The following is a 13,625-nucleotide window of genomic DNA, read 5'->3' as shown; positions in this document are numbered from 1 at the left end:
CACCAACTTTACATGTTTTCTCATTTTAATCACGCAGTTTAAATTTTCTCATTTTCATACACGAACTATCACTTTTTCTCAAATTTATACACGGTACTGAGATGTCACGACTCCATTAGTGTAATTCCCTGAGATGGAGGTTATTTTACTCCAATAGTTTGTTACTTTACCAATAATAATATATAAGAGTAAGCAACGAAGAATCATTTTATATTTAAACAAATGTTTGTAGCTCATTAAAGAAACACTTCTTTTGCCTTTCAGGTTATCAAAACCAAACAATTCTCAAACTTTATGAATTCAAAACTCCTCTTAATTTTCTTCTTCCTGTTTCTCTTAATTTTATGGGCAGTATGGAAGATGTTCAAAACCAGTAGCAATGGGAAACTTCTGAACCTTCCTCCGGGACCGCCGAAGTTTCCGATCATCGGAAACTTACCCCAGTTAAACGGTGCTCTTCCCCATCACAAACTTAGAGATTTAGCAAAGAAATATGGACCCGTCATGCAGTTAAAAATCGGGGAAGTTCCGACGGTCATAGTTTCTTCGCCGGAAACTGCGAAACAAGTGCTACAAACACATGATGCCATTTTTGCTTATAGGCCCACACTCATGGTTGCAGATATCATGTTTTATAAGGCGGCAGATATTATTTTTGCTCCCTGTGGTGACTACTGGAAGCAACTGCGTAAAATCTGTATGTTAGAGCTCTTTAACTCGAAACGAGTCGAATTGTTCCGGCCAATTAGGGAAGAAGAGGTTGCAAATCTCATCAAATCGATTTCTTGTAGCGCAAGGTCTCCGATCAACCTCAGCAAAATGGTACGTTCATTACCGAGTACTATCACTGCAAGAGCTGCCTTTGGCAGCAAATGTCTGCTATACCAAGAAGAATTCATACAAATAACTAAGGAAATTTTAGATATAATGGCAGGCTTTGGTCTTGCCGACTTGTTCCCCTCTATAAAATTACTCTCTACAATTACCGGAGTTCGGTACAGGCTTAAGAAACTGCACAAACGAGTTGATTTCGTGCTTGAGAAGATAATCGACGGACACAGAATCTCCAGAGACGAATCGAACATTAGCATAGAGGATGAAGACATAGTCCATGTTTTCTTGAAACTTCAAGAGCAAGGGAACCTTGAATTTCCTTTAACAACCGACAGTATCAAAGCGGTTATACTGGTTAGTACTACGACTGTTTATTTATTGATTTATCTTTCATAAATTTAAATTTCAAGCATATTTTCTTTATGTGGTCTAAGTTTAGTAGTCATGTTCATGCAGGACATTTTCGTCGGAGGGACTGATACATCGGCTGCGCTTACGGAATGGGCCATGTCAGAATTAATGAAAAATCCGAAAGCGATGCGCAAAGCACAAGCAGAGGTTAGGCAAATCTTTGACAGGAAAACAAGTGGTGATGAGACAATTAATGAAGAACTAAAGTATTTGAAATTACTTATCAAAGAAACATTAAGATTACACCCTCCCGCACCATTCCTAGTTCTTAGAGAAGCTCGCAAGCAGTGCCAACTCAACGGATACGATATTCCAGCCAAGACTAGAGTTATTGTGAACGCATTTGCGCTTGGAAGCGATCCTAATTACTGGTTTGAACCTGAAAAGTTTATTCCAGAGAGATTTATCGACAATCCAATCGACTACAAGGGAGGCAATTTCGAGTTTTTGCCATTTGGTTCCGGGAGGAGGATATGTCCGGGTTCTTTATTTGGCATGGCGAATGTGGAACTTGCACTAGCACACTTACTGTACCAATTTGACTGGGAACTCCCCGATAGTAAGACGAAAGAAGATCTAGACATGGCCGAAGACTTCGGCACAGTAACTAGACGAAAGAACGATTTATACCTAATTCCGATCCCATACCGTCAGCTTCCTTCTGATCATGGGAGTCCAAACTAGTTTGATATAAGCCAGAACATGCCATTATTAATAACTCCGGCTATTTCATAAGTGATGAACTTATGTGCAATATGTAAACTGTCATGCATGAGAGTTTCATTTGTCTATTATTTGTTTTTGCCAAAATTTGCCTATATATGGCTACCTACTTTTCTGGTTCCCATTTGTCTTTGGGTCCATCTTCGTTGTCTGCATTCCAACTTAGTTCCAATTAATCTATTCTTTTAATAATAGATGACCCTCTTCTTTGAGAGGGATTATTATACGCAACCTTTGCACCATCTCATTCGTGTAACAAACCAATTGCGCGTTAGTCATGTGAAAAATTAAATAATAAAAAAAAATGATTAAAAAATTTCCTATCGTAAATGTTCATTGGCTTGATATAAAAAATGATGTGGCGTAACGGTTGCATAGGATAAACAATCATTTGAAAAATTATTAAAAGTGTGAAAAAAATAACACAATAATCCATCATTTTGATGACGTGTTATAATATGCTCAGTTTATGGATGACGTGATAGACTAATTCTATATAATAATTTCCCCTCATCTTTCAACTAAACTCATCATTAATTAATGCAAAAATAGAAAACTAATTAGGATAGACAATCTTGTTATCATTTCCGTTCATTATGGTTGTGGACTCATATACTCTCACAAGCGCTCTCCCTTTTCAATTATCAAAGGAAAGAATATAGAAAATTTAATCAAAAATTTAATTCAACTCAAATTGATAACATATTGATAAATCAATTTTTAAGTTCGGTTCCATTTTAAACTCAAAAAAAAGTTTAATCACTAATATAAACCAAAAAAAGAATAGCCAAACCCGATAATTCAATTAAATAGTTCACATTGTGTTTTTATTTGTCAAACAAAATGTATATTTAGATGGTTCATATTATGGTTGTTAAGTCAACATAAAATTATTTTGTTTAAAAATCACTCATTATCTTCAAGAAATTGTCATAATTTCCTATTGTTTATAGGCCTAATTACTTAAAAAAAAACCCACCTTGAAATAATTTTTCGTTTATACCCTGACCTAGGAAAAAGTTCATTTGTACCCTTTTTTTGATTTTTCGTTTTCAATTGTACCCCAAAACTTTATTTTTTGACAATTTAATTAATTATAGGATGAAAATATTAAAAATAATTAAATAAAAGGGTTATATCATCTTTTTTCTATTTGAAAAAATACAAATAAGTTAAAAAATGAAGGATTATTTTAAGCTTTTTCTAGATAAAAAAAGTTCAACTTAGTGCTTTAGGGTAGAGTTGAAAACAAAAAATTAAAAAAAGGGTACAAATGAACTTTTTCCTAGGTCATGGTATAAACGAAAAAATATTACAAGGTGGAGGTTTTTTAAGTAATTAAGCCTTGTTTATATATTGTTATCTCTGACAAAAAAAATTAAATTTAGTTAGACACTTTACATTCTCATAAATTCAATTCCATTAAGACCATGTTTGGTTCATAAAATGGAATAATAGAAATAATTATTCCATAAAAAATAGAATAGCTATTTTTTACTTTTTGAAGAGTATTTATTTTACAAAATTATGGAATAACTATTCCATAGCATAACTATTCCAAAACAAAAAATAATCATTCTATACGGAATAATTATTTCATTCCGCACCTATTTTATAAACCAAACATTGTTCAATGCTAAAAAAAAAAAAATTCATTTGGATTTGATTTAGTTCGAGCCAAATGCATACACCCCCCAGACAATTCAACACCTTAGCTAGAAAGAAGGAACAATAAGAAGAAGAAAGTACCAAGTTGGGAAAATGGAAATGGAGAGAAACATAGGGCAAAATTTGTTGCATCCAAAAATGTTATAATCTAAAACTAAAATTAGGGCACTAGAACAAGTGGAATTGGTATTGTCTTCTACATAATTCCTAAGCCTTTAAGGGAAATACAAAAAGGCCTGCTTTAAATCTAAAATCTAATTTATTGCACATAATTAACCCATTTCCCTGCAATTATTTACCACCCAACTTATTCTTTTCATCTTACCATTACCAACTATGACTCATCATTTCTCCATCTGTGCTTTAGATGATGTTATACTTTCACCTATCGGGATCTTTGCCGATGATTGTCGGCTTCCCATTTCTCTTTCTGCTTGCCGAATGTAGCAGCTGCAGAAGTACACAGAGCAGCATCAGCCGTTTCGCTTCATTTGTGGCTGCCAGTCTGCTCTTGCTGCATCTGACTCGGAACAATATTGGGCATGCCGGCCATTTCAGATGTCTGGTATGCCGCTTGACCTTGACGAGTACTCGGTTACCAGCTTAAGAAACATGGATGATTTGTCCTCTAACAATCGCAATGGAGTATCACACTCTGCAACTCGACCTGCAAAAACATATCAAAGAAAATAGTCTCATTACAACTACGGAAATGAATGGTGCCACAACTGAATTTCAAACCGTAAAATGGAAATCTATGTGAATGGTACGCACCATCGCTTAGTACCAAAACGAGATCACTGTCTATGACAGTTGGAATACGATGTGCTATTGTGCACACGGTGCAGTTATTAAACTCTGTCCGAATGATCTTCTGAATAAGATTGTCTGTAGCTGTATCAACTGATGCTGTTGCTTCATCAAGTACCAGAATTCTTGCCTGCTTCAGCAAAGCACGGCCCAGGGAAACAAGTTGCCTTTGCCCAACACTCCAATTGTCTCCATTTTCTAGCACTGTAATTATCCATTCCAATGCAAAAATTAATGTCATAAAACACCAATTCAAACCAAACTGAATTTTTCAAAACTGAATTGATTTTATAAGAATTTTCAAATTTTCAAACCAAACGAGTCGGTTAACTTGGTTTTTGGATTCGGTTTGTCTCAAAAATGAATAGAATTATTTTTTTACTTCCAAAACCAGTTTTTTCTTATAATTTCAAACCAAATCATCAATCTGCTAATTACAAACCTGGTGAATCAAGTTTTAGCTCTTTTTGACGCACTGTCTCTCCAAGCTGACACTTATCCAGGGCCTGTAACAAAGAGCTGAATCTTTAGAACATGATCAATTAAGATCCAACAGAGTAAGAAACTGACTGTGTAGGCTGTGGAAAATTAAGTGCTTACTCTTGAAATCATTTGAACATCTATTTTAGGAAATGGTTATCAAAATGGATATGGAATTGAAATATAAAGAGATTTTTTTTTGTATCTCGATTGTTAGATTGTCATAATCCAATTCTAACATCCAGTAAAGACTTAGCTAAAAAAGGCTGAACATTTAAGAGATCCATCAAATTATTTTAAATACGTGTTCTGATTAACATTTTTCCAGAGCATCGACTAAAATTAACTCATTTGATTCTTCAAGTTTCAAAATCTAAGCAAACTAGTAAGTAAGAACATGTATATATAAAAAAAGAGAATATTAAGCAAAACCTGCCAAATTTCCAGATCTGAATGCTCTTCAAGGGGATCAAGATTGCCCCTAATTGTTCCTTCAAATAAGGTAGGATCCTGGGGTATAATACCTAGACGGCTACGAAGATCATGGAGGCCAATTGTAGAAATGTCGATGTTGTCTATTATAATTCTACCTTCAGAAGGTTCAATCAAACGAAATAGTGCTTGGATCAATGTAGATTTACCGCTTCCAGTTCGCCCAACTATTCCAATTTTATTTCCACCAGGAAAGTGGCATGATATCCCGTGAAGCACCATAGGAAGATTCTCAGCATAACGAACCTTGAAGGGAGGAAAATTAAAAAAGTCAGAAATTCCACACAAAATTCCTATGACCAAGGTTGATTTTCATATGGAGATCAAAGTGGATGGGGCTGCAAATTTTGTCAATTTCAGAGCCAGGTAGCCAAACATACTGGCATTAGACTCGTGCATTGCCTAGATTTAACCTAAATTAAACAGCCCTAAGAATACAGTACCACATTTTGTAAAAAGCATTTCTACGGAAATAATTTAAACGAAATAGACATGCTGGAGGCAGGATGGATGCAAGTGCACACACACGGAAAAATAAAGCTGATTTTAATACCTTTAAATCAATCAGATCAATTGTCCCATTCTCTGGCCATGACGATGGAGGACGGAAATCCTCAATAATTGATGGAGCTTCACTAGTAATTTGGCTGTATTGATATATCCTTTCTATGGAAATAATCTTATTTTCGAGTTTGCAAAAGCTAAGAATCCAACGCGATAGCCGTGCATTTAAGTTTAGGCCATATGTTACAGCAAGGCCTGCCATGCCTGTAAAGACCAAACAAAGACAATTAGCACAGTGAAAACATACAAAAAATTCATTAGTCATTGTCTTGTATTTTAGTCTAATCAATGTTCACCATAAGCTAGGCCTTGTCCCAAATATTAATTCAAATAATGCATAAATATAAAGACATCATGTACTGCATAAATAACACACTTACTTGGATCAATACTTCCATGGGGGAAGCTAACAAGTAAAATCATGCAGAAAGCGAAGACAAAGGTTGAAAGTAATTCCATGCGTAGGCATAGCCATTCAATAGCAGCAAGACTACAAAAGAATGGACGAGCAAAGCAGTCAAGAAGATATAGATTTCTCTTCATGAACCGTTTTTCTTGCCCAAAGCCTCTTATTGTAGCAGCTCCAGCAATTGACTCACCAAATAGATGGATGATCGGAGATTTCTGGATACTAACAATGCGGACAAGTTCCCTTGAAGATGCCATGTAGTATTTCTGCAATCGGATATAATTAGTCAGTAGACATCTAATATACACCACTTAAGCCGAACAGATTTCAGTTCTCAAATCAAGCTGGACATCAGAAACGTTAATTAGTTTAGAACTCGTCTCTGACAACCAAGTGGAAATAGAGACTGCAACATATGGCTGAAACAGTTCAAGCTAAATGAACATAGATAATGTGGTTTCAAGTAAGGGGAAACGTGCATTCCAAGGGTTTTCATTTTAAATAACAATACACATCAATACAATTTGTACCATGATCAAGACATAAAGTGGCTTCAGGATGTATAATTTAAATAACAAATATAAGATATGTCACCTACACGGATAACGAGTAAGTTGAAAAACCTTAGATTTAGAAGCAAATGATGTCAAAAGTCATTATAAAACCAAAGGAGTGAAAGTAGAGAAGTAACAAATTTTCAAACCCACTTCATGGTTTCACATGGAAAGGCTCGTCTAATATTACAGCTCAAAAGAAAGGTAAACTAAAATAAGAAAGGCAAACTCAAATATGGCCACCTGAATCTAAAACAGTGACACATTCACAATCAATCACAATGGTCGTATCCGTGGCCAAGTATAGTAATGACCAGAAGCAACTTATATAATAGATTTTCTCATTCTCATAATTTTCTATAAACCAAACGAGTGAAATATTTTTCATGAAAATTTTAACTAATCACCTGCATCCACAAGCAAGCAACAGCCATAGGAACAACAAGAAGCAAAACTTGCCAGGTAACTTTAGACATCACACCAACAATTCCGATAAGCTGTATTGTTGTTGAAGAAAACCCACCAAGCCTAAAAGGAATATCAAGATCCACTACACTTTGATCGATGGACACCTGTAAGGTCATACTTAAATAATTAACAATACTTAAAAACAAGGAAGAGTGAGAAGGGGAACAGAAGATGAAAATAATCAGAGACTCAGACTTGCATATAATATACAGAAATACAGATGATATATATTTCCTGCAAAAGCTGATAAACTTACACGATTCAAGATGCGGCCAGCTGGAGTAGAATCAAAGAAAGACATTGGTGCTCGGAAAACACTTCTAAGCATCTTCAAAAATAATTTCTGTGTAGCTGCCAGGCCGAACGTAGCAACCAGAACTGCCCTCACAAATATAAACCAAGAGCTTCCAAAGGCAAGGGCCATATAAACACCAAGAAGGACCATAGCATTTACCCTAGGTTGACCTCCTTCGGTTTGGGGATTTGCCCAAGCCATCCACCAATTACTAGCTATTTGAAGAAACTGAAACAATGCTTGAGCAAGGACTATAAGAGGAATCAATAAGCCTTTATATGCTGCGGCCATATATGACAAGTAAACTTTCATGCTTACTCTTCCTCTCACTCTTTCCTCTTCCTGAACAAGCTGCTTTTTCCTTGAGCGTTTTGCTTTCTTTTTCTCTTTAACAGCTTTCTGATCTGATGACGATGCACTCTCTTGCACTTCCCTAGCTAAACTGTCAACATTACTTCCAGTTGAATCAATTTTTTTAATAAACATGACAGTGTTATCCAAAGTGCTTTCATCTGAATCCTCTGAAGAGTGGTTTGGGATATCCATAGCTTCAATTGCTTCATGGTGAGCTGAGACTAAAGTTTTGAAATCAGTTCCTGCTTGTAAAAGATCATCATATTTCCCTGCCTGTATGATGCGCCCTTCCTTCAAAACCTGCAGAAAAGATTTGGTAAATTCTTCTGAAACTGAGAGAGTTGACCCACGATTAATCCATCCATCAACATTCACATTTTGACTTCACGGAAAAATATACATATAACAAAAGATAATGGATCTAAGTTGAACATCAGCAGAAAAAACATATAGAGGGGAAAAATTTAAAATATAAAAGCATATGGCAATGAATAATGAAAACAATACCTATATGAAACTGCAAAAAATAAATGCGTAAAATATCAGAAGTTGACGACTATAGTACGCAACAATGAAGCATAAGAGAAGCCTCCTCATTCAGATGCAAGACATAGAACAACAAGGTAGTCCTATCATTGCACAAGATGTATATTAGTGGTGATGTAATTCCTTACCAGTATTAAATCAGCAGCTGGCAAGAATTCAACTTGATGGGTCACAAAAACTACAGTCTTGTTTGCTAGCGCCGTCATTATGTACTCCTACAGTTTGACATTATATTTTGTTCAGCAAAATTACATTAATCCTAGAGAGCAAAATCGGTAATATACTGAAAAAATCTAACCTTAAACAACTCGGAACCAGTGTGTGCATCAACAGCACTGAAGGGATCATCAAGCAAATAGATGTCTGCATCTTGATACAGTGCCCTTGCAAGCTGTACCCGTTGCTTCTGGCCACCACTCAAATTTATACCTCTATCGCCAATTATGGTTTGATCGCCATGTGAGAAAAGTTCCAAATCCTTTTTCAGTGAACAAGCATGGATAACATTCTTGTACTTTGGTTTATCCATTGGACTACCAAAAAGAATATTTTCTTCAATATTTCCTGACTGTATCCATGCAGACTGGGATACATATGCAGCAGTGCCACAAATTCTCACCTAAAAATACGAGAGAGAAAATGATTAGGAATTTCAATTCTCAAATTAAGAGAAAAACTGAATTTAAGTCACAGAAAACACATTGATTTTTCATAATAAACAAAAACTGTATACAGTAACATACTTCACCAGATATTTTGGGAACCTCCCCTAGGATGCATGAGAGAAAGCTTGATTTACCAGAGCCGACCATGCCACAAACAGCTACACGCATCCCTCTCTGTACCTTCATTTGAATGCCTGATAAAGTGGACATTGAAGAAGAAGAAGGGTCCCAGCAAAACTCACCATCTTTAATTTCAATGGCCAGGTTTGACATGCCCCGTGGCAGTGCAATGGTTGCATCTTCCCGCAAGTCTTCCTCCTGTAGGAACCCAGAAATTCGATCAAGAGAAACTTTTGTCTGGGCCATCATTGACACCAAGTCAGGAAAATTCCTGAGTGGTTCTTGTAGGATTCTGAAAGTGGCCAGAGCAGAAAGAACACTTCCTGCTGTGAGTTTGCCACCCAACAAAATAGAAGTACCAAAAGTGACAGCTGCAACAAATATGGGAGAGCTCCAAAATATGAATGTAATAAAAGCTTGTGAGTAGAGTGCTTTCCGGAGCCACCTGAACTCCACACCACGCATCTCCTCCAGTTTCAGTCGATACCTGTCCTCCCAAGCTTGCAACTTCAGAATCCTCATGTTCCTCAGGCACTCGGAAGTTTTTCGCATCCTATCATCCTTGGCAGTCATCAACTTGTCTTGATACTCTTCTTGCACCTTAGCCAGGGGGACAGTCACAATGATGGAGATAATAGTGGCAATTAATGTTGCAACAGAAGCAATTCCGACATTCTTATACAAAATTGCAAGAGCAAGAATTATTTGCAAGGGAAGCATCCATATATCATGGAGATACCAAGAGTAATCCCCTACTCTCTGAACATCAACTGCCATGTAATTAACAATTTCTCCGCTGGTATGACTTTGCTTGGCCAAGCTCGAGAGCCTAAGTCCTTTTCGGTAGACCATTGCTGTCAGAGCTGACCTTACATGCATACCCAAGATATCAACCCCTAGATACCATTGCCTGGTTGTTAAGGTCTCCACGAGCTTTGCTGAGAAGAATATCCCTGCAAGTATATATCCCTCATGAGGGAAAGTCTCTTTCCCCCCTAAATATTCAACAAAGTAGCTAATCATATATGGACCCACATATGAGACGAGAGTATTTATCAAGGCAAATATGGCATTGCAAGCTGCTTCCTTCCCGAAAGACTTGAGAATCGCCCATGCTAAAGAGGGCTGCTTCAAAGTACTTTCTGCCTTCAACTTCTCCCAATTGGAATTCAAAACCTTATAATTAGTCTTAGTTCGATCTTTTGGAGCAAGAAGAGGAATGTCTTTGAGGTCAAGCGGCCTCTTTGCACCAATAGAAAGGAGTGGATTTAACCATGAAAGTGTGACTAAGCTAAATAAACCAGCATCATTATAAGGAGTGATCTTAAGACACCCTACCTCTTCTTCAAGAAGTAATGGCTCTTGAAGATCAGAATCCCTACAAACCTCGATTCCAGTTACACCTCCGATAGCAACAAAACATAGAAAAGCGAGAGCTGGAGTTGCAGCAATATTCGCCACAACATGAGAACTCAAATGCTTCACACCTTCAATCAGAAAACTCTTGCCATCCCCATACAAAGTACACAAACAAATCAAAAACGACAAAACCCACCAAACCCTCAACAACAAAGGAAACCTCTCAGAAGCTTTAAATTTACAATGAAGAGCCGAAAAGCTCAGCAGAAACCAAGCTAAGCCTTGTGCAGCAGGTAAACAAATTATAGACCAATCCACAACTTCCCCCTTAACAGCATCTCTAATCAAAGCAATCCCATCAAACCCCAAAACTAAAAACTGCAAAAACAAAACGTAGAAACAACAAGCCAACACCAGCTTAAACCCTGTACTCACTGTAATAACTACCGGAATATCCCCCTCACCATTACTCCGTCGAATCGGACTCGAATTAGCAACTGAATTATCATCCTTCAGCAACCTAACTCTACCAACACAAACAAATATCTGCCTAGCAGAGATTATAAAGAGAAAAACAAGGAAAAGCGTCAAATTAATACAAATTGAAGCTAGTTCCAGCACAGGTAAACCTCGAATTTCCTTCAAAACTGAGAGTGTGATGAGACTGTTATTAAGCAAGAGGGTGATACCCATCATAGAAAAAGTTCAGTTCTTGATGATTGAATTGAGAGAGTCGGTGATGATGATGATGCTAATGTTATAATAAGACTAGTTAAGGGATTGAATCGTGTAAAGCAGGGCATTTCACCATCTGGGTAGTAAATTAGCTCATTGAGATAGAATCTGCAGACACATTGCACAAAGAAACAAATTGAAAATTTTGTACCAAAAGCAAAAAAACAAAAGTGACAGAAACATAAAAAAAAAAGCAAAAATTACAAAATCTGAAAACAGCCCACTTGAGAAAACACCAAAAAGATTGAAACCAAACCTTGGAAATCGTACTTTATCGACTGCCGAGGCCAGCCTTGTGATTGAAAGCTACTTTTTTTACCTTAAAAACTGCCAAAAAAGCTTCTATTTTTCTTGTTCCTCATAAACCAGTGGTAATGTTGTTCAGCAATGAGTCATAAATTAGTACTCAAATGAAAAAATAAGAGCAACCCAATTGAATTGAATTCACGTAGAGAGAACCCAAGTGAGGAAATTGAGAAAAAAGAGGAAGAGATAGAGATCTCTGCTCTTCCTTCTCTTACGCAAAATATAAATATTTTTGATTAAAGTTTTTGGCTTTGTTGGGCTAGTTTGTTTGTTGCATTATTATTCAGTTGCCGTGTTGGATGTGTGTTTTTATTTTGGTGAAATGAGAATGAAAAGTTTAAATTTTGAAAATTAAAGTGATAAGAAAATGTGATGATCTTTCTTAATCTTATGATTTGTAGTTGGTTTAGTTGTTTAGCAAAAGGAGAGTGATTGGAAAATGATGAAATTTATAGATATGTGTTTAGTTTTGGAGAGAGGGTTTTATTTGGGAAATTGTTCGCATGTGTTTTCTTGGGAGAATTCAAGTTTATGGTCAAAAAATTATACTACTACCATTAGTAGTATAATTGTAGTATAATACTCTTAGACTATGGAGCCACCCTAAGTCTAAATATACATGTTTTTTTTTTTAGAAATAAATATACATGTTTTTCAAATATGTAATTATCATCTGGTTTCAACTTTAAACACAAAGTGTTATGTTTAAGGGTGTAAATGAGTCGAGCCGAGTTGAGTTTTTGAGTGTTCATGTTCGGTTCATTTAGCGAATAAGATGTTTAAGTTCGGTTTATATTCGTTCGAGCTTTAAGCGAGGTGTTCATGTTCGGCTCGTTTAAATTAACGAATATAAAATTAAGTTCGAACTCGGTTTGTTCGGAATATGAATAAAAACGAACCGAGCTCTTATGAGCAGCTCGGTTCGTTTACACCCCTAAATCCTAATCATGTTGAATTTTTTGTATAATAAAAAGTCACGTGGAGTAGCTTTTCAAGTAAAAAAATTATATAACTTTTATAATAAATTATCTTTTAATAAAACAAACTTAATTAATAAAAAAAATTGAGTTCAGTTTATTTCAGTTCAAGTTAATTTAATAGAAATAAAAATATAAAATATATGAATAAATTATCGTACTATCTATTTTAAAATTAATGTAGACTATTTATACATTTTTATCTTTTGTTTATATTTAGATTAATTTGAACTAACTATTAGTTGAGTAATTAGATTTTATTTTGTTTATGTCAATTAAGATTTTAAATTTACTTTGCTAATGATTAGATTTTTGTTTGATAATGTTTATTCCACAAGGTTCTTTCTAATATAAAAAAGATTTACGAAACTGTTTATGTCAAAATTTAAAACGGCTCAATATATAGTTTGATCCCTAAATTTGTATCCTTTTATCCATCTAATCCATAAACTTAACATCTCATTTATTGAATTTTTAATTTTGTTAAATAATCTGATTTGACCCCTGAACTTGGTAAATACATAAACATTAAACCTTTTCGAGCCCACCTAACATGTGAAATATTCAAGAAGATTTTATGTACGGAGGGATTCAATGTTTACGTATTTATCGAATTCAGAGGTCAAATCAAATTATTTAACAAATTCAGAGGTTTCATAGTAAAATATTAAGTTTAGAAGTTAGATGGATAAAATAGTATAAATTTAGAAGTCAAACTATATATTCAACCAAGCTAAAACTATAAAATAGTTAAAATGAACTTATCCAAAATAAAATTAACATATAGCAAATAATATGAAGCTTTATTTGCTATAAAATAATCTACATAACCATAATGTTGTTGGGGTGGGTCCC

General features: G+C 35.4%; 2 protein-coding genes across 3 annotated transcripts; one reads left to right on the top strand and one right to left on the bottom strand.

The window, feature by feature from the left end:
* Window positions 1-237: 237 nt before the first annotated feature.
* LOC126656549 (cytochrome P450 71D11-like) lies at window positions 238-2,169 on the top strand. Its single transcript, XM_050351139.2, has 2 exons — window positions 238-1,188; window positions 1,291-2,169. The coding sequence occupies exons 1-2, from the start codon at window positions 295-297 to the stop codon at window positions 1,927-1,929; spliced, it is 1,533 nt and encodes a 510-aa protein (XP_050207096.1). The 5' UTR covers window positions 238-294; the 3' UTR covers window positions 1,930-2,169.
* A 1,567-nt stretch (window positions 2,170-3,736) lies between these two features.
* LOC126654603 (ABC transporter C family member 5) lies at window positions 3,737-12,262 on the bottom strand. Of its 2 annotated transcripts, none has more exons than XM_050348516.2 (12): window positions 11,744-12,262; window positions 9,352-11,595; window positions 8,907-9,227; window positions 8,737-8,823; window positions 7,670-8,362; window positions 7,353-7,517; window positions 6,363-6,657; window positions 5,972-6,186; window positions 5,359-5,664; window positions 4,889-4,952; window positions 4,411-4,650; window positions 3,737-4,303 (listed from the first exon to the last, which is right to left on the bottom strand). In XM_050348516.2, exons 2-12 carry the CDS (start codon window positions 11,446-11,448, stop codon window positions 4,191-4,193), a joined length of 4,596 nt encoding a protein of 1,531 aa, XP_050204473.1. In that variant the 5' UTR covers window positions 11,449-11,595; window positions 11,744-12,262; the 3' UTR covers window positions 3,737-4,190. The 2 variants fall into 2 exon arrangements, with proteins under 2 accessions (XP_050204473.1, XP_050204474.1); XM_050348517.2 differs by having other exon boundaries at window positions 11,758-12,262.
* Between the last annotated feature and the right edge of the window lie 1,363 nt (window positions 12,263-13,625).

This window comes from Mercurialis annua, linkage group LG7 (genome assembly GCF_937616625.2).
Source record: "Mercurialis annua linkage group LG7, ddMerAnnu1.2, whole genome shotgun sequence".
NCBI lineage: Eukaryota > Viridiplantae > Streptophyta > Magnoliopsida > Malpighiales > Euphorbiaceae > Mercurialis > Mercurialis annua.
This window is presented reverse-complemented; position numbering and strand designations above follow the sequence as displayed.

Excerpts from the sequence above, each read along its gene's own strand:
- LOC126656549 (XM_050351139.2), top strand. The coding sequence starts at position 295 with ATGAATTCAAAACTCCTCTTAATTTTCTTCTTCCTGTTTCTCTTAATT. Across the intron at positions 1,189-1,290 it reads GTATCAAAGCGGTTATACTG|GACATTTTCGTCGGAGGGAC; the intron begins GTTAGTACTACG and ends ATGTTCATGCAG.
- LOC126654603 (XM_050348516.2), bottom strand. The coding sequence starts at position 11,448 with ATGATGGGTATCACCCTCTTGCTTAATAACAGTCTCATCACACTCTCA. Across the intron at positions 8,363-8,736 it reads CAGCTGCTGATTTAATACTG|GTTTTGAAGGAAGGGCGCAT; the intron begins GTAAGGAATTAC and ends TCTTTTCTGCAG. Across the intron at positions 4,304-4,410 it reads CGTTTTGGTACTAAGCGATG|GTCGAGTTGCAGAGTGTGAT; the intron begins GTGCGTACCATT and ends ATGTTTTTGCAG.